General features: G+C 42.0%; 1 protein-coding gene across 1 annotated transcript in view; it reads right to left on the bottom strand.

Moving 5' to 3' along the window:
* AKT3 (AKT serine/threonine kinase 3) overlaps nucleotides 1-25435 on the bottom strand; it is a 1072603-nt gene that overhangs the window by 247685 nt on the left and 799483 nt on the right. The window contains exon 10 of the mRNA XM_078648582.1: nucleotides 17937-18065. Coding sequence (XP_078504708.1) covers nucleotides 17937-18065 — 129 coding nt within the window. The remainder of the gene's footprint in view (nucleotides 1-17936; nucleotides 18066-25435) is intronic.

Genomic DNA, 25435 nt, shown 5'->3' with positions numbered 1-25435 from the left:
GGCAGTGATTGCGCACTTATTTTTTGTTACACTTTATTCTTAATTAACTAGTCCATGAGGGTCAGTGGTCATTTTGAATGATAAATTAATAATTACATTATTAACAGATTGCTACACAAATGAGCACATGCTAGTGGCCTGTTAGCAGTGTGCAGCTGTTGGCCCTCACAAAATGAATATAAAATGAATACAAGAAAAAAAAACATTAACAAGCATTTGCAGTGCAATAGGTCTCGCTTTAGTGAAACTTTGAGCTATTGGCATCGTAAATTATATTATTTTTTACTAGCAGAGTTTAGAGGACTAAGAATGAGAAATTACCACCGGGGAGAGAGACAGCTTCAGTACTGTGTGGAGGGCTTAGAATGGAGGAATTACTTACAGGACCAAAGAAGCAGCCGCAGCACTGTGTTGAGGACTTAGAATGAGGAATTACCAGTGGGCACAGAGATGCAGCTGCAGCACTGCCTGGAGGACTTAGAATGAGGAATTATCGACGGGACCAGAGAAGTAGCCAGCAACACTGCTTAGAGGACTAAGAATGAGGAATTACCACTGGGACCAAAGAAGCAGCTAACAGCACTGGCTAGAGCACTTAGAATGAGGAATTATCACTGGGAAAAGAGACAGCTTCAGCACTGTGTGGAGGGCTTAGAATTGAGGAATTATTTACAGGACCAAAGAAGCAGCAGCAGCTCTGCCTAGAGGACTAAGAATAGAGAATTACCACTGGGAACAAAGGAATAGCTGCAGCACTGCGTAGAGAACTTAGAATGAGGAATTACAGATGAGACCTAAGAAGCAGCTTGCAGCCGTGCCTAGAAGAATACGAATGAGGAATTACCAACAGGACCTGAGAAGCAGTTTGCAGCACTGCCTAGAGGACTAAGAATGAGAAATGACCACTAGGACCAGATAAGAAGCTGCAGCACTGTTTTATGAAGGTACCTTTCTATATTTAGTCAATAGTAAAAGGTTATCGTGTTCACTAAGCAACCTGATATTCAAACATACAAACACATTGAAAGACTCAAACAGCAAAACAACCATACAGGTGAAATTATGGCTTTTTAGGAACAATTGTGCAAGACTACCCCAGCGGCACCTGTGTGATGAATCAGGGGCATATTTAGGTGCTAGAGCAAGATCTGGGAAAATCAGGCTCTGGCAGACATCATAGAATACATGTTCCAGGAAGAATGCTCCAGCAGGCCCTCAAAAGCTTCTGTAGCTCTTCAAATTGTTGCTGAAGTCATAAGGATGACTGATACACGTGTAGGATTACTAGATATAGGATTACTAGTTATATGATGACTAGCTTGGAAGGACCCATAATTATCGCGGGTTCAAGAGACACAGCATAGCCATACCAAGACAATTTCCAAATGATCCCTCAAACCGAATCTCACATTTCTCATTCTATAGGGGCAGTGAACTATATCTCATACACCCACACAATCTGTCTAACATGACAAAATGTTACTGGCTTCATGCCACAGTGATCCGATCCCTGCCAACATTCTGAAGTAGTAATCACATCTTTTACCCCTTATTAGAAAATTACATCAAAACATCAGTGTCTAGGGGGTGGTTCCTTAGTGTCTTAAAACATAAAAGGTCGCTCCACTTCTAATACAAAACAAAATATGTCCAGAAGATATGGGCAATTACTGATTTCGACCTTTTCAATGACATTTAATCGTCAATCTGGATTGTGATAAGGATGCAGGATGGAAACAGCTATTCTACAAATCTCAATCAAAAATTTGATGATGTCCTTAGCATCCTGGACAACGGATACTCATCAGTGGTGTCTGATATGATGACCCTCAGGTGTGAGTAGCTCCCATAGGATCACAGATTCCTGTCGTCTAGGTCTATCGGCTTTCGGGAAACAAACAACTCGAGCTCAATCATTCTTGGGGAGTGATCAACAGACAAGGTAGTCACCACGCCTCCTTTCAGTCCAAACTATATCATTATTATATGTAAAAAAGAATTGAACACACATATTTTTAACTACATTTTATAGGATGAATTGTCACACTGATACTGCTAAGTCTACAGGACTTATCACAGACAATTCCCTCTCCGACTTTAATGGTTACAACTAAAGGAAATGTCGGTCAAGAAGGACAATTGTAAGACTTAGCATGGGGTGGTGGGCAACGAAACAGGAATACAAATAAGATGTTCTTTTTGAGCTAATTAAGGAGAGATGATACAGGAAAACATACGTAAAAGAATATGCAAGAACAGAACTAGCAACATTTAAGCTGGTGGTGGAAAGGTTTGCTCTAATGTCCAAGGAAAATGGGCAAACTATTTCTGATGGATTTGGATAAGGAACTAATAGAGATGCAATCAACATAAGAAGAGCCTACAGTTAAAAACAAATACCAAGAAACTCAAATCAGAGTACAAAGAGAACACAAATGAGGAATGAACATATGAGATGAGACAAACTGTATTATGAGTTTCATTTGTAGATTCATTGTGTAACAATCTGAGGGTAAAATTACGTTTGGTTATCAGGATTTTAAACATCTCCGTTGACAACATGGAGCTTAATAATATCACTGAGAAATCATTTCATGCAGGCCAGTGCTTAATTTGTAAAAGTGTTTGCTGGTGTTTGGCACCTGCATTTAATTCTGAACACAGGGCTTATTTTTGAAAGGCCCCCACATACTGGTGCCGTCTGTCTATCTTATACCAAAGCACTTCCGTTTGAGATTTAAATATACAACTGAAAACAATTTTTCCAGCCCACCTAGATCATGCTTAAAGCTTTGGGTGGCCTGTAATTGTCCAAAGTGACAAATCTGTAAGAGTGCGATGCTTATTAGGTAGTGTTTATACTGCACTTAGCAGTGATGGCAGGTCCAGTTGGAAGTGTAAGCTACAGTGGCCTCTTAAACAATCACATAAGCCATGGCACGTATTTATTTATTACAAATCATGTACTGTGCAATACCTCTATCACTAGTCCTGTTCAACTGTCCCTTTTTCCTGCACCTCAGGAATGCATTTTTGGATAAGGCCTTATTTTGATTTCATTTTTTCTTTCTTAACTCAACCATAGCCTTCTCAGGACTGCACACTAGGTAAATTCTGCTGATGGGTATCTGCTCCAAGTATGGCAGCGTTATTTCTAAACTCTTGTGAGTTGTGCATCACTGAAACAAAGCCTACAGTGTCCAGGCGTGGCTTGGGTATAGCTGCTAATTGAGGCATGTCAGCAGGTACATAGGACATCGGGTCATGTCAATTCTAGGTAGTGCAGATACGTCTGACAAGAACGGTTGAACTGCAGATGAAAGGCAGCCAGGTGGTGTGCACTGCATGGATATTGCTCCCTACAAATTTCTACCATTACTTCTTTTGCACCATCCGAAATACCAGTTAAAGAATTAAAATAATTTAGAAACCACCTACCCCTAAATCATCAGGCAGCTCATGTGATAGGTGAGGAAAGTGCTGCCACTCTGACGAGAAGTTTACAGCACCAGAGGGGCTCTATATATGGGGAGGCACCTACGCAGGCATTGGAAAGACGGACAGAACAGGGGAATGAAGACACAGAATGAAGACACAGAACGAAGACACAGAACTTGTGACAGGGTGAAAAGGCACTAAAGACTATGGAGAGAGTATGAAGCAACAAGGAGTAGGTAGAGGGTGAAAGAGCCCCCGGGATCAAAGAACAAGCCACCTGAAGGGCATGGACGGGGGAGGGTGGGGCGGAACAATGGAGAAAGCATCCGCAAATTTAAGTAAAAGTGGCTGCAACCGGAGTTGAGGCAGGGCCATGTGTGCTGAAGAGGCAGGGTGGAGGCCCGAGTAAGGGAGGGGAAGGGCTGCTTCAATATCGCAAAACAAAAAACGCAAACACTGAAGCGGATACCCTGTCCGGTTAAAAACCAAGCATAAATGAGCTCTCACAGGGTGGCGCGCAGTTCTCCTCCTGAAGTGAGATGTCAGCCCGACCATCAGTGAGACAGGGAAGAGGCGCAAGAGACTGTCCGTGAAAAGTAGGCACTTGGGGAGAAGAATGTGGGTGCGCAGAAACAGAACAGCAGAGAAAGAGAAAACGAGGCAACGTGAGTGGATGGCAACGAAAGCCGACTGACTGAAAAAACATAGTGCTTACTGACTTATGAAGGAAACAGTGTAACGCCGCAAGTAAAAGATTCAGTCCAGAAGGGCGGTCACAAAAGAAGACAGGGCGGTAACAAGGATGACTAAGAAGCCTCATTTTCAATTGGAAGGCAGCATTTACCATGGACGATGACGCCAGCCAATGACAAAAAGGGGCGGGCTTCCACAGCACTTCCACATCTGTCCCTACAACAATACGCCTCGCAGAGAGAGCAGTGCATGCGCTGCAACGCTAGGCTCGACCTAAAAAGGGGACCATAGGTCGCAGGGCCAATAGAGTATGGGAGCAAACAGGCAGAAGGGAGCAACCTGAATGCAAAGAGGAACTGTCCAGCCTTCACAAAAATAATTTGAGGAAATAACCAAAAATAAAATGGGACGTTAGGGGAGAACAATGAGGAAAGAAAGTGATGAACTCTTATTAAGTGCTAAAACACAAATTAAATGATAGTTGCCTGACTTCATCAGGGACAGATTCAGCCCATTCAATGAAATGGATGGTAAACAAAGCCACCATCCACAGGTGACATAAAAAGAATTAGGAGCTTTAAAGTGCTTTAGACAAGGAAGCCATCCAAAGCCTACTGGATGTATTGTACTGTAGACCAAAAATCTTCGATAGAAGGCAATTTGTAGGCGAGACTGAAGAAAGTTTGTCGCTTTAAAAATAGATTGACTAGTAAAAACAGTTACACAAAGCAAATCATAAAAAACTATGCACATTCCATAAAAAGACAAGCATTTGCAATGCAATAGGTCTCGCATTTACGCAAGTTTGAGCAATTGGCATTATTAATGCCAATGCATTTTATTTATATTTTGGTTTTTAAAACATAAATAAAAGGCATTGTCATTTTAAATGCCAATAGCTTAAACTTGTGTAAATGTGAGACCTATTGCATTGCAAATGCTTGTTACAGGTGGGAATGTATGTGTATGCTATGGAGCAAGAAACGTATGGAATTAAACGTTGTTGGGTTGTAGGGACCAAGAGTCAGAGAGAGCGCGGGAGGACTCTGGGGTAGGAAAGAGAACCCTGTAGTCGGCAAAGTGCTTAGTCATCCCGGATTTTCCATACTAATTAATTCTCATTCCTGCAAGTGTTGAGGGACTAGAGACTACATCTTCAGAAAATCTGCTACTTCTCAGCACTTGGTCTTTCCGAAGCAATTAAGCTGTGCACGTGCCAGGCGCGTCACAGGGCTATAGCCTATTGTTAAGTTCTCAGCGGAGCACAGTGCGAAATCTCCGCGAGGAGGCCGACAATCGTCACCTTGGATCTACGGTGGATACCTGCATGAATTAATGAACTCGCCACGCCACCCGCCTGAGAGCTCCGCAGAGGAGGAAGTAGGCAGGTGCTGCTCTAAGAAACACGAACAGGAGGCGGGGCTCAGCCTGCAGAGGGCGGGGCAGGAACTGACAACCCACCACAGGGGGCAGAGCTATGTGGAGAGAACAAAGTCACCGCCCAACCCGATGAGCTGTAGACACATCTGGGGATAATGTATAATGTACACATTTTCTTTCTCTCTAAGAGAGACAAAAAAGTTCTCCTGAGACTGGTTTGACATCGATCTGTTGGTCATTTACCCAGCAACATTAAAGACATCTTTCCAGTACCTGGGACCAACGGCGTGAGATGTCTGTAGCTCTTCTCTGCTGACTCTCGCTCGGGGACTTAATCTCTTGGGGGCTAGACTGGAGCCCTGCCATCGCTCCGTCATGCCCAGCTTCCCTGGCCCATCGCGGGCGCCTGTGGCATTGCAGCCGCTGCAGCGCCCCATGTTGACCTCTCTGACTGCTGCAGTACACGCCAGCCCCCGCTTCTCTCCAGACTACTGCACACTCCGAGGGCGGGAGGGTCCCTGAGTGCACGCCGGAGCAGAGAAGGGGCAGTGAGGCCCCAGCGTCCATCCATCTCTGGATTTAGGAGTATCCAGTGCTGTGAATGGGCTGACGAGCTCTTAAAAGAGATTTACGGGCGGGTCGGACGTGGGAACCACACGAGGTGAGGAACAAGCTCCCGGTGGGAGTGTGTGAGTGCACGGTAGGACCGTGTGAGGCAGAGGAGAGGCCATGCGTGTGCACATCGCCAGTCCGTGCGCGCACATGGTTTGTCTCCCTTTGCTCACCAAACCCACAACAATAGTCTCGCCACGGCGATGCAGCGCATGCGCTGCATTCACTAGGCGAGACCTAAAGAACAATGCTATTTACTCTTAACACAGCCATGTTAAAATACTTTATTACGCCCACAAATATTGGGCAAGCTGAAATTGGTATGACTTTGTGTTTGTACGGTGTAATAAGTGGCAGGAGCACTTTGAATTTGCCCTCAACATCTTTCTTCGAAGGAATCAAACAAAGGAAAAACAAACAACATAGTGGGGAGTAGATTCAAAAAGATGTAAAAAGGGTAGGATACGTCCAGAGGATAATAATAATATTCTTTATTTTTATGGAATGTTACATAACTCTTTTGCGGTTTCAAGATACTGTGACTAATAAGTCTCATCGGTCCCCAATGTTATGGTACTAAATATATTGATCTCAGAAGGTTGAAAGAGTGAGCTGACCTCTCGAGGATTTAGGCATTTGATAATAACTTCAAGTATTAATCTCACTTCGCTAGCTGTGTCACCATCACAAATGTTCTCCATAACTAATCATTTGAGCATATAATCATGGCCTCCATTTTTTGAGCTTTGATAGCGAGCAACATTCGGACGCACTATCTACAGAAGGTATTAATTGTATATGTATTTATATAGGGCTTACGACCCTGGGTGCTTCATATGCAAAGAGTAGCATAATATTGCTGCACACAGACGAAAGATGAACATTTGTAGTTTAATCTCTGTAAAACGCTTTATCCATCATGTGCGTCTTCATTCTTTTCTCCATCCAGCTCAACTGTCTTGCTACATCTAAACCGTTCAATGTTCCAGAATTACAAACTATACCATAGTCATTAGAATACTACTGATACTCTAGGAGATACCACACACCTTCCTCCTCATACATATATTGAATGAATGTTAGAAATAGCTCAACAAATATTAAGTAACATGACATTCTCTATTCATATAATACAGTACACGAAGTCCTTGTATCTACTTGGTTTCTGACACATCCTGTTTGACCTTCTCAATTCTGTGTTCTCCTCAAATACATCAGTGTTCTTTTCTTGATCCATGTTCTCCTTAACACAACTATGGTATTTTACAACTTTGTTCAGATTCCAAATACAGAGATCTTCAGTCTTCAGGTTTACTAAACAGAGGAAAACTGTCTTGAGTGACAGAAGCTTTGATTCATATACATTACCAAATATTTTAGGTGCCTGCACCACAACGTTACAATCTCCATATTCTTTCCTTACTTCCAACTTCTCTTCTCCTCGCTCACCTCTATTATAACCATTACTTACACCACTTCCTTCATTAATACATTCAGGACAATAACATAGTGTTGGCATTGTCCTCAGATAAGTTCAAAAGGTACCTAACCACTATTCCATTGGATGTGACAAATCTTTTCCACACATACCTTGGCAACTGAATATTTTGCTTCAAGATTTTATTGAGTCTTTCCACCAAACCTATAGCTTCTGGATGGTACAATGAACTTTTTTTGTGCCCTATACCTTTCTCTCTAAAAAACTGATCAATTTCTTTGGATGTAAACTGCATCCCATTATCAGTTAATCCTTACGGGCAAATATATCTGAAAGGAAAATTAAGGGCAGTCCTCGTGTTTCTATCAGTCACGATATTCATCTAAGGCCATCTCAAGAACACTATCACTAACACCCAGGGATCTCATTGCTTAAGGTCAATGGCAACACCTTTGTAAGCTTTAACAGGAAACCATCTTATGGTTATAGGTTACTCCCTCATCCTACATATCGTGTCATTATTGGAACACTCTACACATTCTATCACAATATTCTCTGCTTGTCTATCTAGACCTGGCCATCAATAAGTGATCCACAGCCTCTTCCTAGACATACATATGCCCAGATACCCCGGTTGTTCCATTCTGAGCAAATTAACAAAAATCGTAGAGGGAGAAACCAATCTTGTGCCTCTTTAAACTACATCTTGATTCACAGACAGCTCGTCCTTCATATTCTAATATGCCATAAACTCATCTTCTTCACCATCTTTTAGATTTCCAATTGTTTCTCAACAATACACATAGCTTCTGCAGTATTTTATGTTTCAAAAGACCATCTTTCCACTCTTTGACATCTATGGCTTCCTCACAAATGAGAAACAACTTCTCTAGATCATCTATTTTCCCTTCCATACTCTCCTCTTGTCCATCTACTCCTAAGCTTTCCTTTACCAATCTAGAACAATCAACGAATATGCTACACTTTCCAGGAATATAACTAAGCTAAAATTCAAAATCTTGCAGTGCTCCTACCCCATTGCTTATTCTGCTAAATATAGCGTCTATTCCTTTCTTAGTAAAGACATCTCTAAGAGGCTTATTATGGTCTGTGTTAATAGTACATTTCTTTCCCAAATCAAAATTACTTAACTTCTTAACTGCCCAGAACACATCTAATGCTTCCCTTCCCATGACAGATTATGTTTTCTCATGATCCTTTAAACTTTGCAAAATGAATGTGATATTTTGAATATTCCCATGCGTTGATACAGCATCCAAACCTTTTGTACTAGCATCTACCCAAATTATACTTTTATTTTATGGGCATAAAAATTGTGCCTTCTTCCATATCATTCTTTAATTCAGAAAATTCGCTATCACATTCCGCATTCCATCTAAATACCACCTTATTTTTCAATGAACTTCTCATACTCTGTTTTTGAGCTCTTATAAACTTTCTTTTCCAAACAGAAAAAATGTCTTCTTTAGGCTGGGGTGTAGTCATTTCGCTTATTGTCTTAACAAGTTTGTTCTTTGGCTTCAACACATTTGTGGATAATGTATTACCCAGCAATTCTAATTTCTTCTTGAGAAATTAGCAATTTCCAAGCTTAAAGGTGAATCCCTACTCTTACAATTAACTTAAAACTGCCCTTACTCTAGCATCATGCTCCTCTACGCAGGTACAGCAGAGAGGAATCTTGAAGGCAATCTTCTAAATCTAAAAATACCTACTGGCATCTCTAAAGCGGTATTGTCCATTTAATCCTCATGCAGGCGGATATTGTGGTATGTAGATACCAAATCTAAAGTTGTACACCGTTTGGCATCTCCCAACATGTTGAGCAACCAATTTACTCCAGGAATGGGAAATTTATCCACCACAATACATCTGTTCAACCTGTTAAGATCTCTTATAATCATACCTCGTTATTCTATTTCCGTGCCACCACAACTGGAAACAATCATTCAGTAGCCTCCATCTTCTCATTTACTCCTAAATTCTCGAATATTGGTTCTTCTTAGTTACTGCATCTCTGACATCTATTAGTACATTAGTACCTTACTTGCTATCGGGACAGCATCCCTCTTCTTTTTATTTCTGTGAACATCCCATTTCAAGCATCCAAAATCATTAATAAACACTTCTGGAAGTTCTTAGACAAACCTTCCTTTTCCTCCCACTCTTGTACATAAGATTGAAGTCAATTAAATCTCTCAATATATTCTAAGAATTGGCATTAGGATCCAAAATGGTACCTTAATTTCTTTGGTGAAAACAACTACCCACAGAATTTACTTTGATAGCTACATATATCTTTCCATAAAAAGAACCTTTCAGTTTTATGGGTTCATCAGCATTACCCAGTTGGTTTGATAAAACGTACACAAAGCAACTCTGTCAGAAATGGCATCTAAAAAAGTTTAGCCCCGGAGTCAAACAACAATTTACACCTTTTCCTCCAATCAACACTTCAATAAGTGGGCCTTCATTTTTCTGTCGTTTGCAAAATAATCTCTTCACGGTCATCTCTCATTTCAACTTCCACTCCTCTTCTCATTTATTTCCCCTTTGTATCTTTACTATGGCAACACTTGGCCAAGTGACTTTTCCATCCAAACAGCTAGCACATTTCTTTCAAACCTAGCATAATGACCACAGTGCCACATTTATAGCACTTAACAATCATATCTTGCAGCTGTGTGTTGTCTGCCATTACTGGCATACGTAACTTTGTTTTTAGTATTAATAGCTTCTTTCTCAAATCATTTGCTCTATTTCAACCACTTCATTTTCTTTACAACCATTTCTTCTATTTGCCCCAACACGTGCTAAGTTGTGTTCCAATTTGTTTAGCCAAATGTATGATTCAGCAGGAAGAGAGGAATCAGCATGAAGTCATAATTCTTCCCTGACATTGTCATCACACACCAACATGAAGGGATCTCTTACACATTCAGCTAAAGTAATGCCATACTTACAAGATGATACACAGTTCCTTAGATCAGTTATGTAATAGTTTACTGTCTCTCTCCTTTTATCTGTTTTCATTTCTCAAAATGACATTTTTCCAGCATAGCTGAAACTTTTGTGAAATAATGAATGTCCAAATTATTAATAAATATTTCTTATTCTTTTAAAATGTTAGTGTCCTAATCAGATACTTCAGATAAAGGATCAAGTACATCTGGACCCTGTGGACTGAAACAATATAGTAATAGGGAAGCTTTTCTTTCTGCGCTAAGACTAGGGACACAGACACTTGCAAATCTAGCAAAGACTATCTTCCATTTTTCCCTTTTAATACTATGTTTTCCAGGCAAAGTTAGGAAAAAAGAGGTGGAGGTATATTCCTGACAAGTGTTGAATGAGCAGCATTTTCAGCTGATCCTAAGTATCACATTCATGTGGCCAATATAACTATGCTGCACGCAGACACAGGAAGAAGATGAACAGCTCCAGTTTATTCTCTGTAAAACGCTTCACCTAATATGTCTGTTTTCATCCTTTTCTCTCTCAAGCTCAACTCCTCAACAGTGTTGCTTAATTTAAACCCGTCAATGTTCAAACATACCAAACTACATTGTAGTCATTAGAATACTACTGACACCAAGAGGTTCCACAAGTAGCATGAGGATGGACATGTGTCCCAAACTGAGGATGTAGGCATTAAGTAATGTCACTGCAATAGGGGTGATGTGAGGTAAGAAATTAATGAATGCTTTTGGGCCAGGCCAGAAATGTAACCATTTTTTCTTCAATTACCCAATACTGAAATTTACGTTCAGGGTGACAGGAATTAATATAAAATAACGTAATACATGGAGTGGCTGGTCACTGTACATCCATGGCGCACCCCAACGCTAAATGGGAAACACTGACAAGTTTATCTTCTAGGCCTAGCTTTTGTCTCTAACAATTACCTGAATGCAGACTTGATAATAACTGCACCAACTGTACACGGTGCTCCTGTAAAATAGGCATGCTCACAACTAACAAGCTACTTTGAGGTCAACCACCTCCAAGATCAAGTGGTCTATGTTTTCTCAAGTCATCATAATGTATGACAATTAACCTCTGTAGTGCTGAGGAAGTCAGCGAGTCGTCCTCAGCATTGAAGAAGAAAGTATTTCTGTTTTAAAAATCAGAAGCATTTTTTTTTTGCAAAGTCATAGTTGGAACATGAGGGACAGCTTCCATTATGTCACGGTTTTGATTGTTTTTTTGCTTTGCTATAATGCCAGAGCAAAACAAAAGTGAAAGCAGTCTGTACTAATGGCGGCAGGATGTGATTTCACTTTTGATCAGTGCTGGGTGGGGGCATAACTCTGTCTTGAGCACTTACTGATTAAGGATAGGCAGTGTAGGTAAGGTAACAATGTCCCCCTCCAGCGCTCGCTCCCCCTTTGGGGATCACCCTGGGCACTCAATATCCAAAGAAGGATCCACTCAATTAGACACCAGGGGTCCATCATAGACCAGGCTTGTGGATGGGGCATGGACCTCTACTCCCCACCCCCCCGGCAAAACATTTCTTTTGACCCCCTTGTGGGTGGATAGGGGATGTTTACCCCCAATCGCCCCCATGGTGGAAGGGCAGAAAGCCCACTAGACCCCAGTGAGTGGCACTTTTATAGGATTTTTTGGTTGGGAACCGGCTTCTCCATGGAGATGGGCCAGTGCTCCCCCCACAACCCAAGGCATAACATTCTTTCCGCCTGACAGGTGGATTAGGGGTGTTTACCGCTAACCTTCTTCCCCGGGTTGGAGGAGGGGGTAGAGGATATTTACAACCAATCTTCCCAGGAGGAAGGCGGAAAGGTAAAGACCAGGGTAAAACACAGTAGGGATGGCCCCACAGGATCTGGGCTGTGTCTCTATCGCAGAACGGGCTCAACAGTATTTCTGCAACTCCACAAAGCAGAATGGAGAGGTTTACTCCCAATGTGCCCCCAATGGGAGGGAGAAAGGCCCACTATACACCAGGACAAAATGGTCAGAAAAAAAGTAAGGGTGCCCCACCCCAAAACAGGCCCAACAGTCTTTCTGACCCTGGGGCAGAATGGGTGAGTTTATCGCAAATTTTCCCCCAGATGCCAGATTAGGGGTTTACCACACTTCCGCCATGGGGGCTGGAGGAGGATAAAAAGCCTGTAAGACACCATGATATTTTTATTTTAGGAAAACAATATGGGGTGTGAGTGGGCCATCCAGCACTGGGCCTATGCCCTTCTTTAATGTATTTCTGCCCACATTGGACGCAGAGCTTCCACATGCCTGTGGTATGCAAGGGGAAATATGGATTCTTTTGAGGGTAGTTTTGACATATAGAATGGCAGAGTGGAGGGGAATCCGAAATTTCTTCTCACTTATGCTGAGAGGCTGTACTATTCAGGTCCAGGCTTGACTGTCACCGATGGAGTCCTACCAAACCCAGGCATTTTTGAAAACTAGATACTACCTAGGAGAGTTCAGGGTGGTGTGCCTTGTCTGCATCCCACAATGTTTTCCTACCCATAATGACCTACAAACCTGAAACATCTCCTACAATCACACATTTTACTCATACTTCTGTGTGGTAAACTTCCGGAATCTGAGGAGATCCACAAAATTACTACCACACAGCTTTCTCACCCCTCTCCCAATAAAAACATCGACATGACTTGTGGGGCTCCGCATAGCACCAGCAATACAAAAAGCCCCAAAACGCAACATGTAGACATCTACATTTCCTGTCAAAAAATGACCTGTTTTGTTAATGGAGCTAGCTCCAGTATTTGGGCCAAGCTCTGCAGCCACCCAGGGAAACCTATCAAACCCAGACTTTTTTAAACTAAAACCTTAGGGGAATCCAGGTTGGTGTGGAGCCCACAATGTTTTCTTACCCATAATGCTCTGCAAACCGCAAACTTCCCCTAAAAGCACACAGTTTTCACACTTCTGTGAGGGAAAGCATTAGAATCTGCAAAGATCCACCCAATTCCGGCTACCTAGTGTTATCATACTTCTCTCAATAAAAACAGAACGACCTTAACTTCCTCCCTATTATAACACAGAGCCAAACTACAGTTCCTACAGAACTAGGAAGGAGACAGCGAAGGGTTGGTGAACAATGACCATACCCTGAGCGGGGTCACTTTCGGACACCCCCTGGAAGTCTCAGGGATGCAAGGCTACACATTTCCCCAATGACTAGAGACATGCTTCAAGTTTAGGATAGTCAGGCTTTTATTAAGGGATTGTCATACTATCTCTTCGCCCCCACCGCCTTCTAGGGAAAAAGACTTCTCTTCACCCCCACCGCCTTCTAGGGAAACAGACTTCACAAGGGGCAACGAGGTCACTCACACCATTTGAGAACGTGCTGCTAACATGTGATGATGACAAACACATCTTGCACTTTAATTTGGCGATAGTACAACATGTAAATAGAACACCATGCACATTATAGTTACAACACCTTATTCTTAGTAACATCAGGAGTTGATTGATCAATGGATGCTAGTTAATAACAGCCACGTGAGTTAGGGATTGTAGTGACGATAATCTAAGGTGGTGACAAGGGTCTTAATGAATTTTGGAGCTGGCAGACAGAATGATGTAATGTTTTTTCAAGGCCACTAATGAATTTGGAGTTTAGAGCTCAAGGTGGACTTGGCAGGCAGATAGAACATCTTTGCACCTTATACTGTGAAGTTTTGGAGTATGATAGAATATGTATTACTTGTAAAGATAGGAGCTGATTGAGCAGCGGAGGCCAGTACACAAAATAATTCCTTTTGCTAGGCCTTCTGATTGTATTTAATATGCATGTTTTAATATGATTGCTAATGTTCAAACAAGAATTTCTTAACTGTGGACTGTTTTAATAATGAACTTGAGGGAATATGTGACGTTACAACGCATGCTAATGCATCGCATGCCGTTGCAATGCAAATTTTTACTCCGACTTTCTGTCTGGGTGCGCTGGACGTTGGAATAGATTCATTTTCTATTCCAACTCCAGTGTGTGCAACAGTAGGGAAGGTGTTGGAGTTAAACCCAACACATTCTACCCACTGCTGCACACCTTTTGCGTTGCAACGACATGCGATGTAAAGGCATGCGTTGTAACAGCTCCGTTGTAAAGGCTGTTTCCCAACTTGAGGTGCTGGGCTTAATTTATGTAATGCTTTGAAGATGAATGCCGAGTCGTTTCTAGCGATGCGATTTCCCAATTTCTTTTTGATGTTATGATTACTTTGCATGATTAGCTCCATTAATGGTCAAGGGAATGCACATACCGTTTAGTTTGTATTGTTTTTAGGTCTCGCGACCTATCGATGCGCGCATGCGCATCGAGCGGAGCGAGAATTCATGTCGGCAAAATCCTCTTCAAACTAAGGGCTTTCAGCCCGGCGTTTTCTTGCAGTTCACGTGAACATGCACGAGCATTCACGGCCAGGGCTTCTCCTCCCCTAGCAGCACTCCTCCCACACCAGCAGCTCCCCCCTCCCACACCAGCACCTCCCCTCTCTCTCCCCGCAAACACAGCCTTGCCGTAGCAGCACTCCTCCCACACCAGCACCTCCCACACCAGCACCTCCCCTCTCTCCCCCCGCAAACACAGCCTTTCCTTTCATTTCTCCTCCCCCTCCCCAGCCCGTAGCAGTTGCCGTAGCAGCACTCCTCCCACACCAGCACCTCCCCCCTCCCACACCAGCACCTCCCCTCTCTCTCCCTGCAAACACAGCCTTTCCTTTCATTTCTCCTCCCCCTCCCCAGCCCGTAGCAGCACTCCTCCTTTTGTTTGCCTTTTCCCACCTATCTATGCCTGTCCCTGTCTTACTGTCCGTGTGTCGCCACAAGCTAACTCCTCTCTGGTGTCTGAAATGTGACTCGCTCTCTTGTGGGCTTCTGCGTCAGCCCCTCTGTCATACACGGGGCTTGTGTGGTGGGGGCCTCGGGCTCACCGTGTTCTCTTGCCGCTCTGCAGTTGCAACGGGATAGGCGCGCAGCTGCCCAGCGCGGCTTCCAGGGGTCCTCAATTGTATCCGGCAGAGTCAGCATATACCGGCTGGAATTGCATCCTGCATCGGTGCAAGCTGAGGCTGGAGCTGCAGAGGGGAGGGGGAGTCGAGCTCTAGGCAGAGGAGCCAAACGGTGGCGAAGCCCTCCAGCTCAACGGGGAGAGCTGGGACTAAAAAATAAGCATTGGCATAGCCAATAGGTCTCGTGTCTGGGACCTTATAAGTATTTTGTTTTGCAGCACAATATCCTTGTAACTAAATACTTATAAGGTCCCACAAGCGAGACCTATTGGCTATGCCAATGCTTGTTTAATAAAGTTTGGTTTTTCTAATTTGCATTGAATCAAATGTAAAATGTAAACTTAAACATGTTGGCACACATGTAAAAGCTGATTGAAAACACCTGCATCCTTAGTAAGGTATATCCCCAAACTTTTAGCCATCACTTCTCTTGTTTTGCTGAATTCGTTTTTGTTGGCTTTAGGATTCTGTGCATTTACCACTGCATACCAGTGCTAAAGTGCATGTGCTCTCGCTCTAAAATAAGGGAAAATTGGCCTACACCTGATTAGCTCCTTTAATTTACTTGTAGGCTCCTAGTATATGATACTACATGTACCCAGGACCTGTAAATTAAATACTACTAGTGGGCCTGCAGCACTCACTGAAGTAGCCTGCTACTGCAAGCTGTAGTGCAGTTTTAAATTGCCATTTTGACTTCACAAAATACACATTTAGACAGGCCTAAACCTTCCTTTTTATTACATATAGGTCACCCATAACGTAGTACCCAAAGGCTCACAAGGCAGGATGCATTGTATTTGAATTGGAGGATGTGTGGGTTTATGTTTCACATGTAGTGATGGTGAAAATCTCCTAATGTCATTTTTCACTACTCTAAGGTCTATCACTCACATTGGCTGACACTGGGTTACCTTATTACATGTAATAAGTGTTAACTTGGAAGCAGATAAGAGATATGCTGTTTAGACTCAAATCAATTGTGATTTAAAATACTTTGTAATAGTAAAGTCGGATATAATTCACAATTCATAAAATTCCACTTTTAGAAAATTGTCATTTTCTTGCCCTAGCCATTTGTGCTTTCTGCCAGTATCCTGAGTCACATAGCTGAGAAAGGCTCAGCTGATGGTCTTAGTGTATTCTTCTTAGGTAGTGACACAAAGGAGACTAGGTGTGTGGGCAGGATGGGCCATCTTGCCAATGCCTGGGTAAAGAGCTGTGTTCTGGCCCACTTGCACTTCAACGGGCTTGCCTCCAGCCCAAACAAAGGAACCTGACACCAGCCCATTGTCACACCAGACAGTCTGGAGCCTCAACAGGGGAATGGAAGAACTTTCCAGAACCAGATGTGGGCATAGGATAACACTAACACAATAACACTAACACACACACACACACAGACACTCTCTCTCTTTCTCTCTCCTCTCTCTCTCCTCTCTCTCTCTCTCCTCTCTCTCTCTCTCCCCCTCCCCCCACATTTGGCATGAGGTATAAATATTGGGCCCCCACAACCACTCTTCAGTGCACGACGGCCCTGCTGATTTAGGGACTGTCTTGATGCCCTGCTATCTGGAGGAGGAGGACTGGACCTGCTCCTTGAACACAGGACCACCAGAGCAAAGCCAAGGGATAGTTGGCTCGCCTTCTGAGTGAGCTACAGGAACAAACTCTAGAGGCCTTTAACCGTGCTGCTGACTTCTGCTGGAGTGAGTCCTATCCCCCCCATCAAGTGGTGCCCCCTTGGTCCAGGACCCTTGGAAGTGGTGTTGGTGGTAATGCTCCAACCTAAACCTAAAAGATGGGACTTGGGCATTTTTTCAAGAAAATCTTCCTGGAGAACCGACTAAAGAATGGGACCTGCCTGCCAGCTGATTGGCCAGAGGTGCATAGCCCGTCGGCCCAACTCCATGGTAGCTCCAGTTAGATTCTTCTCTGCAGCAGCAAATTCTGTTTATTATGGTCTTCTGGCAAAGGTATAAGGCCTGGTGAAGCCCTCTTCTGCTACAGCCTGCAGCTTTGTCCTGTTGGAGAACTCCAACTTCCCAAAAATTGTCTAAGTGAGATGGTAAATATCTTCAATGAGCCCTCGGCCAGCGATTTCCCGACGATGCCTCCGCCTCGCTCAAGACTTTACCTTCTTCATGACAGACCAATCCTTTTATATGAGAGTTCTCCTCAGTCATAAACTTACTATTAACTCAGAACTTTTGAAAACAAAAAAGATAGTAAACTTAAACAAACTTGTAAGTTTACCTTTGTCTATCAGGCCCTAAGTAGTGATACAGGCAAACTAAAAAAGATGAAATGGTGCGATTCTTAGAAATCATGGGTCATCTTACCTCAGGCGCCAGATATTCAGGTGTACCACAGAATGTCTTCATTGTAGCTGCATCCGTGATTCCTTCTTTGCAAAGTCCAAAATCTGTAATTTTTATGTGACCATCTTTGTCCAACATTAGATTTTCCAACTGAGAATTTGAAAAAATAATGCATGTGAGAATGACATATAATATAGGATGGTATTTTCTAAAAGTAAGGATTCCACTTACCTTAAAATGGCACCGGTCAGTCAAAATAACACATCAAACAAATACACAATTTACACAATATATCATTCATTCACAACTAAAAAATATACAAAAATCTGAATTTCAATTTTAAAAGGAAAGCCAGCGCCCTAACTTAGTGGCTTTTTAATAATTGTTTTAACTCTGGCAGTTGAATTCAGAGGTCAGATTCCACATTTCTTAAGCAGTTTTTGTTAGGTACATAACAGAAGAGAAAGCTTTTTCGCATAGACAGTTGGTGGCGAATGGAAGTAAAACCATTAGTGTTTCTTACAATAATTCAATATTTTTGCGTATGCAGCCAAACAATCGCCAGAGAATTTTCATTGAATAGACGTTTTAGTGCACTAGGACTTAAAATTTCACTCAAGCCATTTTCATTCTCTGATAACTGTCCTGCGCATTTGTACATTTAAAGGATCATTAATCCAGTTTTTACTTTTAACTGGAGGTGAAAGTAATCGTGAAAAACAGTTTCCATATCTTGCAGACGTTAGATAAAAAATGTCAAGACTTCCTTAGATAATTCGTCATCTGTAGATTCAAAGAAGGCCTTATGGTTGACAGAATGGAGCCTACAATTCTAGCTTTTTGACCATGGCCTCAATCTTGTCTTTGAAACAATTGTGATACTTCCTTCTTGCATGCTGAAGTTGAATGCATTTAAAAGAAAGACTATGTCTGACATATACCCTAGCATGGCTTATCAAGAGTTGTAACTTGGGATTCCAGATCATGATTTCCTTTCTTAATTCAAAAAGCAGACACAAGAGTTTCCTACAAGACAGCCATCAGACCTCTGTACAGAGGAAGAGTTGCGGATGATTAGTATTGATAGAGTGACAGAGCTGCTCAAAAAACCTTAAATTTAGTGGCCCTGCATTGATAAAATTTACAATTTAACCAATTCCTTCAAGACCTTTTACAATTTTTGTGCCACCATCTTAGTGCCTAAATATTCTTGCTGAATGAAATAATGGTGCCTTGTAACCAAAGGGTTATTTTTCTCATTCTTTTAATGAGTCCTGTTGGTCTTGGAGACACCTATGCATTTGACCCACTGAACTGCATTTGATGTAAGAATATTAGCCTTAATGTTGTACACCTCTGCAGTGGCATGATTAAATTGCATTAGAACTATACATCTTCAATAATGTTCCCCTCAAACTCTTATATAACATAACACATAAATGAAATTTACTTCATTCACTTGAGGCTATAATGCAGATTTATTTTTTATTCTTTCAATCACCTGTTGCTTAATATTATTTGACATTTTGTCAATTTCTTTTTTAATAATTTCGTAAGGTAATTCCACCAAATTTAAATCTTTTGCTGCTTTTTCTCCAACCACTGCACTGACCATGGCTTGAGTTAGAGGTATTCTCAATCCTTCAGTTATTGTATTGGGGGTTTCAGGTTTTCCTAGGAGCATGGGCACTTTATAGGCCCTTTTGTAGCATTTCCACTGCAATAACCAGTTTTCTTAATTCGTTTTCTACTTTGTTGGAGCCTTGCTCATTATTAAAAAAAATTTGGTAGCATGTTTATGCTCGCTTCAAAGTGTCTTCATACTATAGAAGGTTTCAAGGCCTCATCTGATAATAGTTCATACCAAACATGCAAAGCATCTGCTGTTCGGATCTTCAACCTGCACACAGGAAATTCAGGATTCAATTTCATATTTGCAACATTTCATCTTCTTCTGAATTAGAGCACTTTTTTTAGCATAATGTGTCTTCATAGATGCCCTGAGGGTTTTTCTGCTTGAATGTAAACCAGAGATCCATAGTCTTTTTTGGATACTTACAAATTATAAATCTATTTATTCACAGTGTTTTCTATGTTCACATTGTATACAATACTTCCCAAGTGACCAATATGTTTTTTTAGTTCAAGGACTGAAAACTTTCCTCATTCTTCTGAAAACCGAAAGAAAATTGTTAACGGTCTACTGCCCAATGTACCATAGTCCAAAGTTTGTCATGCAGTATCTTCTTGAATGAAAAAGCATGTTCTACCTTCTTCACATTGCCATGTGTCCAATGTGCCTGTTTCTGCATGAACTTAGCACACAGGCACACTTTAGGAATCGAGCTGCCTGTGGAAGTATTTTTGAGCTGGATAGAAGTGTGAGCATGCTTTGCTTCCAATACAAGAAGTGAAGGTGCTTAGAATATGAAAGTGGCTGCTGATTTAAAGCAGTGAATGGGAGAACATGACGTTTGAAGGGGCCTTCTCTGCTTTACCTGCTATGGAGTCTCAGTATACCAGCATACATGGGCTGATGCTTATGATTTGCTTGGAACTCAAACATTTCAAATGCTGTTAGTCAACAGTTGGGTGATATTTAGGATGGGGTGTGTGAGAATGTGCAGTGTTGAAGTGCATTCATACGCTCCATCCTAAAGTGACAATCAATCTCTGACTAAAAGTGCTTCTGAAATATTTAGGATTACTTACCGGAAATAATGATTAGGGGTCATATGGGTATGTGGGTGTTGTGAAACTCCAGAGGACCACCGAATACAGATTAAGAAGTGCTGCTTTAGTTACTATTCTCTTGTAATCACTATAGGGGCTTAATATTGTTTATATTCGCCAGTAGGAAATATAGGAGTCACAGAAATACTCACAGGATTTGCAAAGAATTTAAAATTCAGTGGCAGTTGTCATGACAATTATAGGTTTAATAGACATACTCTTGCAGCTTGTTTACATGACACTGTCCACAGATTTTAACTTTGGCAGACATTTGCAGTGGCTTATTAATTTCTGCACTACTAAAGTATTTTTCGTAGTGGAGAAGTCTCTTTTTCTGCACCCTTTGTGTTATGGGGGCCTCTTTTGGCATACCTAGATTAGCAATACAATTAGAAATGGGTCTATTTGTGAATTGCCCCCCCCCCCCAAAAAAAGATCCAAATTTGTGTTTTCCATTGTTTATGTTGACTTCCATGACAATCTCCCTTTTCTTTTCCAACCTTAAACTTAAACTAGTGTTTTTGGTAGTCAGCGTTCCATATGCTTGCATAAATCCCTACAGACCCCAATTCGATAACTCTGAATCTAGGCACATTAGCCTGAAGATTACAATTTTTTCTTCTTCTCGGCCACAGGATTATGAACCTGGTCTTGTATGTTTTGTACCTTCGAAGGAAGAGGTTTGTGCTCCAGAGAACCGGAGTCCCAACACACGAGACGTTTACTTAGGTGGCAGGTCAAACTTAGCTTGCTTGTACTTCCATCAGCTTTGTTGTAATCAAGCTATGACAGGTTGCACAAACTTGAAAAATAAAAAATCCAAAACAATGTAATCTGAAAAAAAGAGAATTTGAGGACCAACGCAGTCATAAACTGAACTCTACCCGGGGTGATGTACAGAGAGCAATACATGTTTTTTTACTTAACTAGTGTCTTACTTACCAAAAGATACATTTACAGCAACAACTAGTATAAATGATTTTGTGAATGAGGGGTGAAGACTCATTCTAAGAGACACCCTTCAATTATTTTGCCAGAATGTTACTGCATTAACCTAGATAGATTCTCACACAATGTCAATTGTACTTTTTTACATCCCCATACAATGTTCACTAACAATTTACATTAGGTTAATCTTGTAATAGGTAATTTGAACAAAGGTGGTTAATGTGGACCATACCATTTCAATCCTACAGCCTGTTACTTGTTATAAATCCAATAAGAACTAGCTAATGTGATTCAAGTGATCTTCAACTAGAATCTTACTGCTCAAACAAGAGCAATTTCAATCTAGCAGGAAACTCACAGTGTGAGTTTCGATGCACCTCAATTTAACAGATTAGTTGCAGAACTCCACTGGTCAGAAGAAGCACAACTTGAAATAGTCCTATATGACTTATGATGTTAATACCATGACACGATCTCTACTTAAAGGCTCTATTGTACCAATCTCACACCTTGGATGCTAAGGCAATTCCCGCTGGGTGCTGATTTATTGAGAACCCCATTGTTCATGACAAGGTCAGCTCGTCATAAGCACAGCTCCAGTGTACTGCATGACGAGCTGACCTTGTCATTAGCATGGAAGTGGTTAACCTCATCGCTGCTAGAGAGTTTCCCCTGCTGTGCTGGACAGCAATAAAAATGGGTGTGGTCATGACGAGCTCAGCTCGTCATGAGCACCTGAGAGGTATATGCCATGAGGAGCTGAGCTCGTCATAAACATGGAAGGGGTTAAAGGATTTCCCTTCCTCTACAATGTTCACCACGCGCACATCGACATGCCTACTGTCACTGCAGTCCGGAAAAAAACGGACCGCCTGTGCCAGGGCAAAAAATCAGAACCCGATAGAGACCAGTTTCGAGGCCCCCTCAAAAAAATAGCATTTGCAATGCAATAGGTCTCGCATTATTAAAGTTTGAACTATTGGTGTGGCATTATTTAGCAATGCCAATAGCTCAAACTTTAATAATGCGAGACCTATTGCATTGCAAATGCTTGTTATTATTATATGTGATGCTGGCCTCTCTGCTCAGTCAGGCTGCTACTTGGTCACTAACAAGCGAGCAGGTTATGCGTGAACTGTCACTGAAAAGATTTTAAACTCTCTAAATAGATGTTTGAGTCTCGCTAGAGCAGACACTTAACAGTAAGGCAGGTGCAGGCACTAAACCGTAGGAGCCACAGAGTAACTAGTTAATAACGGAGAATACAATACCTGATATGGAGAAAAAAAACTTTCTTCATGCTTTTATGCGGCTGCTGCTATTCTTATCACGTGAATAACTGCTCCTCTTGCTGCAGTGGAATATATATTTTGAAATGTTATGCAATTTTCTGTAGCAACCTAAGCATGCTCGGGACATTTACAAATCAGCATAACATGGGGATTTACGCATAACGTAATGACTGTGGGTTTATTATGGCTCCAATCCGGTCTTTACCAAATCATTCTACTCTGACAGTTGTAGTTTTTCTCAGATTTAATTACAGAAATACATTTTCAATCGTTCTGCTGTCTGTGAGCGTGAGCTGGACACCTGGTAGGCACAGCCATGGTGATAGATATGAAGCTTGTTTGTCTCGTTAAAAAGTTTTTCATCTAGTTTTTACTTTGTATTCTGGTACTTGTTACAACCTGGGTGATGAGCATCCATGTCTTCTACTGCCCATCCTCAGAAGGGAAATAGCACTAGCTGATAAGTGCTCATTGTCCTGTGACCATGTTCACCCAATACTGGTACTTTAAGCAATGAGACTTTGCATTCTGGGGCTTGTAGTTTCATCGTTTCATGCAGAAGGTGTCTTTTAATTTAGTTTTTTTTAACTGCACACGCTTCCTTTAAATTGTGTTAAAAGATCAATTTTTTGGGGGCTGGGGAAGAATGGTTCAGTCCACCAACTCAGGGGCCCGAAAGTTCCAGCACGCTGTTGGCACAAAGTCCAAGTAGCTTCAGATGTTACATGTGTAATGTGAGACCACATAGCAACCAAGTCCACCCCCTATTCCTTGTTGGGTCAGTCTTCCTCTTGACTGCGGCAGCCATTTGAAAGAGTGACCGGAAAGACAGGAGGGTAAGGTGAAACACAATTGGAAAGGGCGAGTGTGTGTATAAAAGGATTAGGGCTACTACAATTATGTGATTGTGCAGTAGCTGCATATTTATGGATTTTCCAGATTTTTTGTTTTTATTGCTGACAGTAGAGCGGGTGTGACTCTACACCCTCCTTGATGCACACCCATGCTTTGACCAGCAATAAAAAAATGAATCCTGGGTGTCATCAGCATAGAAATAGTAACCACCTTGAAAGATTAATTAAGTTTAGCCAGGGTTGTCATATATTTGTTAAGTAGTATAAGGCTAAGCAACAAGAGGAACCCCTCATCTTAACTGCTTGCAAGAAGATGTATAGGGCGCCAGCCAGATAACCTGCTCTCTTTCCTCCCAAAAAGATTTGATGCATCTTCAAGCCAGTTCTGAGTTCCCCAACTCTGCCGTCTGCTGAAGAACGATTGGGAGGGATATGTTACCTAATTTATCAAAAAGAAGAAGGGGGGGGGGGGGCCAGGAGCTGTTAAAGGTCCAGTGTCCATGCTCTTTATATCAACATCAAAACCAAAAAAGGAACACTGTTCCACAACGCCGGGTGCAAATAGTCACCCGAAGCGTGAGGGTGCAAATAGTCACCCATGTTTTCAAAAAAGAAAAAAGGAAAGGAAGAAAAAGAAATATCCTAGGAACAAAGGACCCACCAAAAAAGTGAAAAAACATATTTTGTCCTCTGTTGCCCTCACACACCCCTGGGGGTGTCATGCTTCATCATCGGGCGTTTGCTCCTCGTAGGGCCGGCGCTGCAATTCCCTATGGGTCCCCCTTAGAGTCTCTTTATCAGAGATCTTTTTAGGACAGCTGGATGGTGCATGTGGGTGTGCGGGTCCAATGAGGGTGAAGAATGTGCGTGCAAAGTGAAATTGGAGTTAAAAGGGGGGGGTAAATATGCAGCGAATATCTCATTTGTATAGCCATAGCAGACTTAACTGCTTAATAAATTCTTGTTCCTGTAGGCACACTGACCCCAGGGGTCAAGAAGGTCATGAGTTAACACGTTTCGCGCCTATGTCGCCTTACAGGTCGTTGGCGCTTCATCAGGACCAATACTATAAAATTAAGGTGCACGTGAAATCAATTAAAATACCCTCTTAAATTTAACAGGGTGGGCGGTGAGGTTGTATACCTATAATCTGGCTACAGCGTCATTGTGTATACCGCTCCTGTTCAATACCTGGGAAGAAAAGACAATCAATCACAGATATGCGCATCAGTAACAACTTGATGCCATATAATGTGCCACCGCTGTGTGCACATCATTTACACAGAAAAATACAACAAAACTGGCACACGATATACCAAGTACACAGGTAGTCACTCGATGGGGTCACCACTTAATGAGATATCACTGTCAGGATCTGGAGGGGACCACACATTAGCATTAACTACGTCAGCTAGTCAATTGCATGGGCAACAAAAATAGTGGCCCCATATGTGTATAGAAATGACTCAAAGTCTCGGTAACTAGCGTAAATAAATGCAAAATCGGCACCATCGGCGCTGAGTGCCGTCATGATTATAAATATTCGAAAATGCTCACCTCACTTGTTGAGGGATGTCTCCTATGGGGAAAACACTCAGCGCCCGCACATTACCAGGCTTGAAACCACTAGAAAAGTAAATAGAAATATATGAAGCCATATGTCCAGAAGAGACCCAGAAGTTTCTGAGCCGCG

The sequence above is a fragment of the Lissotriton helveticus genome, chromosome 6 (genome assembly GCF_964261635.1).
Source record: "Lissotriton helveticus chromosome 6, aLisHel1.1, whole genome shotgun sequence".
Lineage (NCBI taxonomy): Eukaryota > Metazoa > Chordata > Amphibia > Caudata > Salamandridae > Lissotriton > Lissotriton helveticus.
The sequence above is the reverse complement of the archived record's forward strand: the minus strand, read 5'-3'. Positions and strand labels throughout refer to the sequence as shown.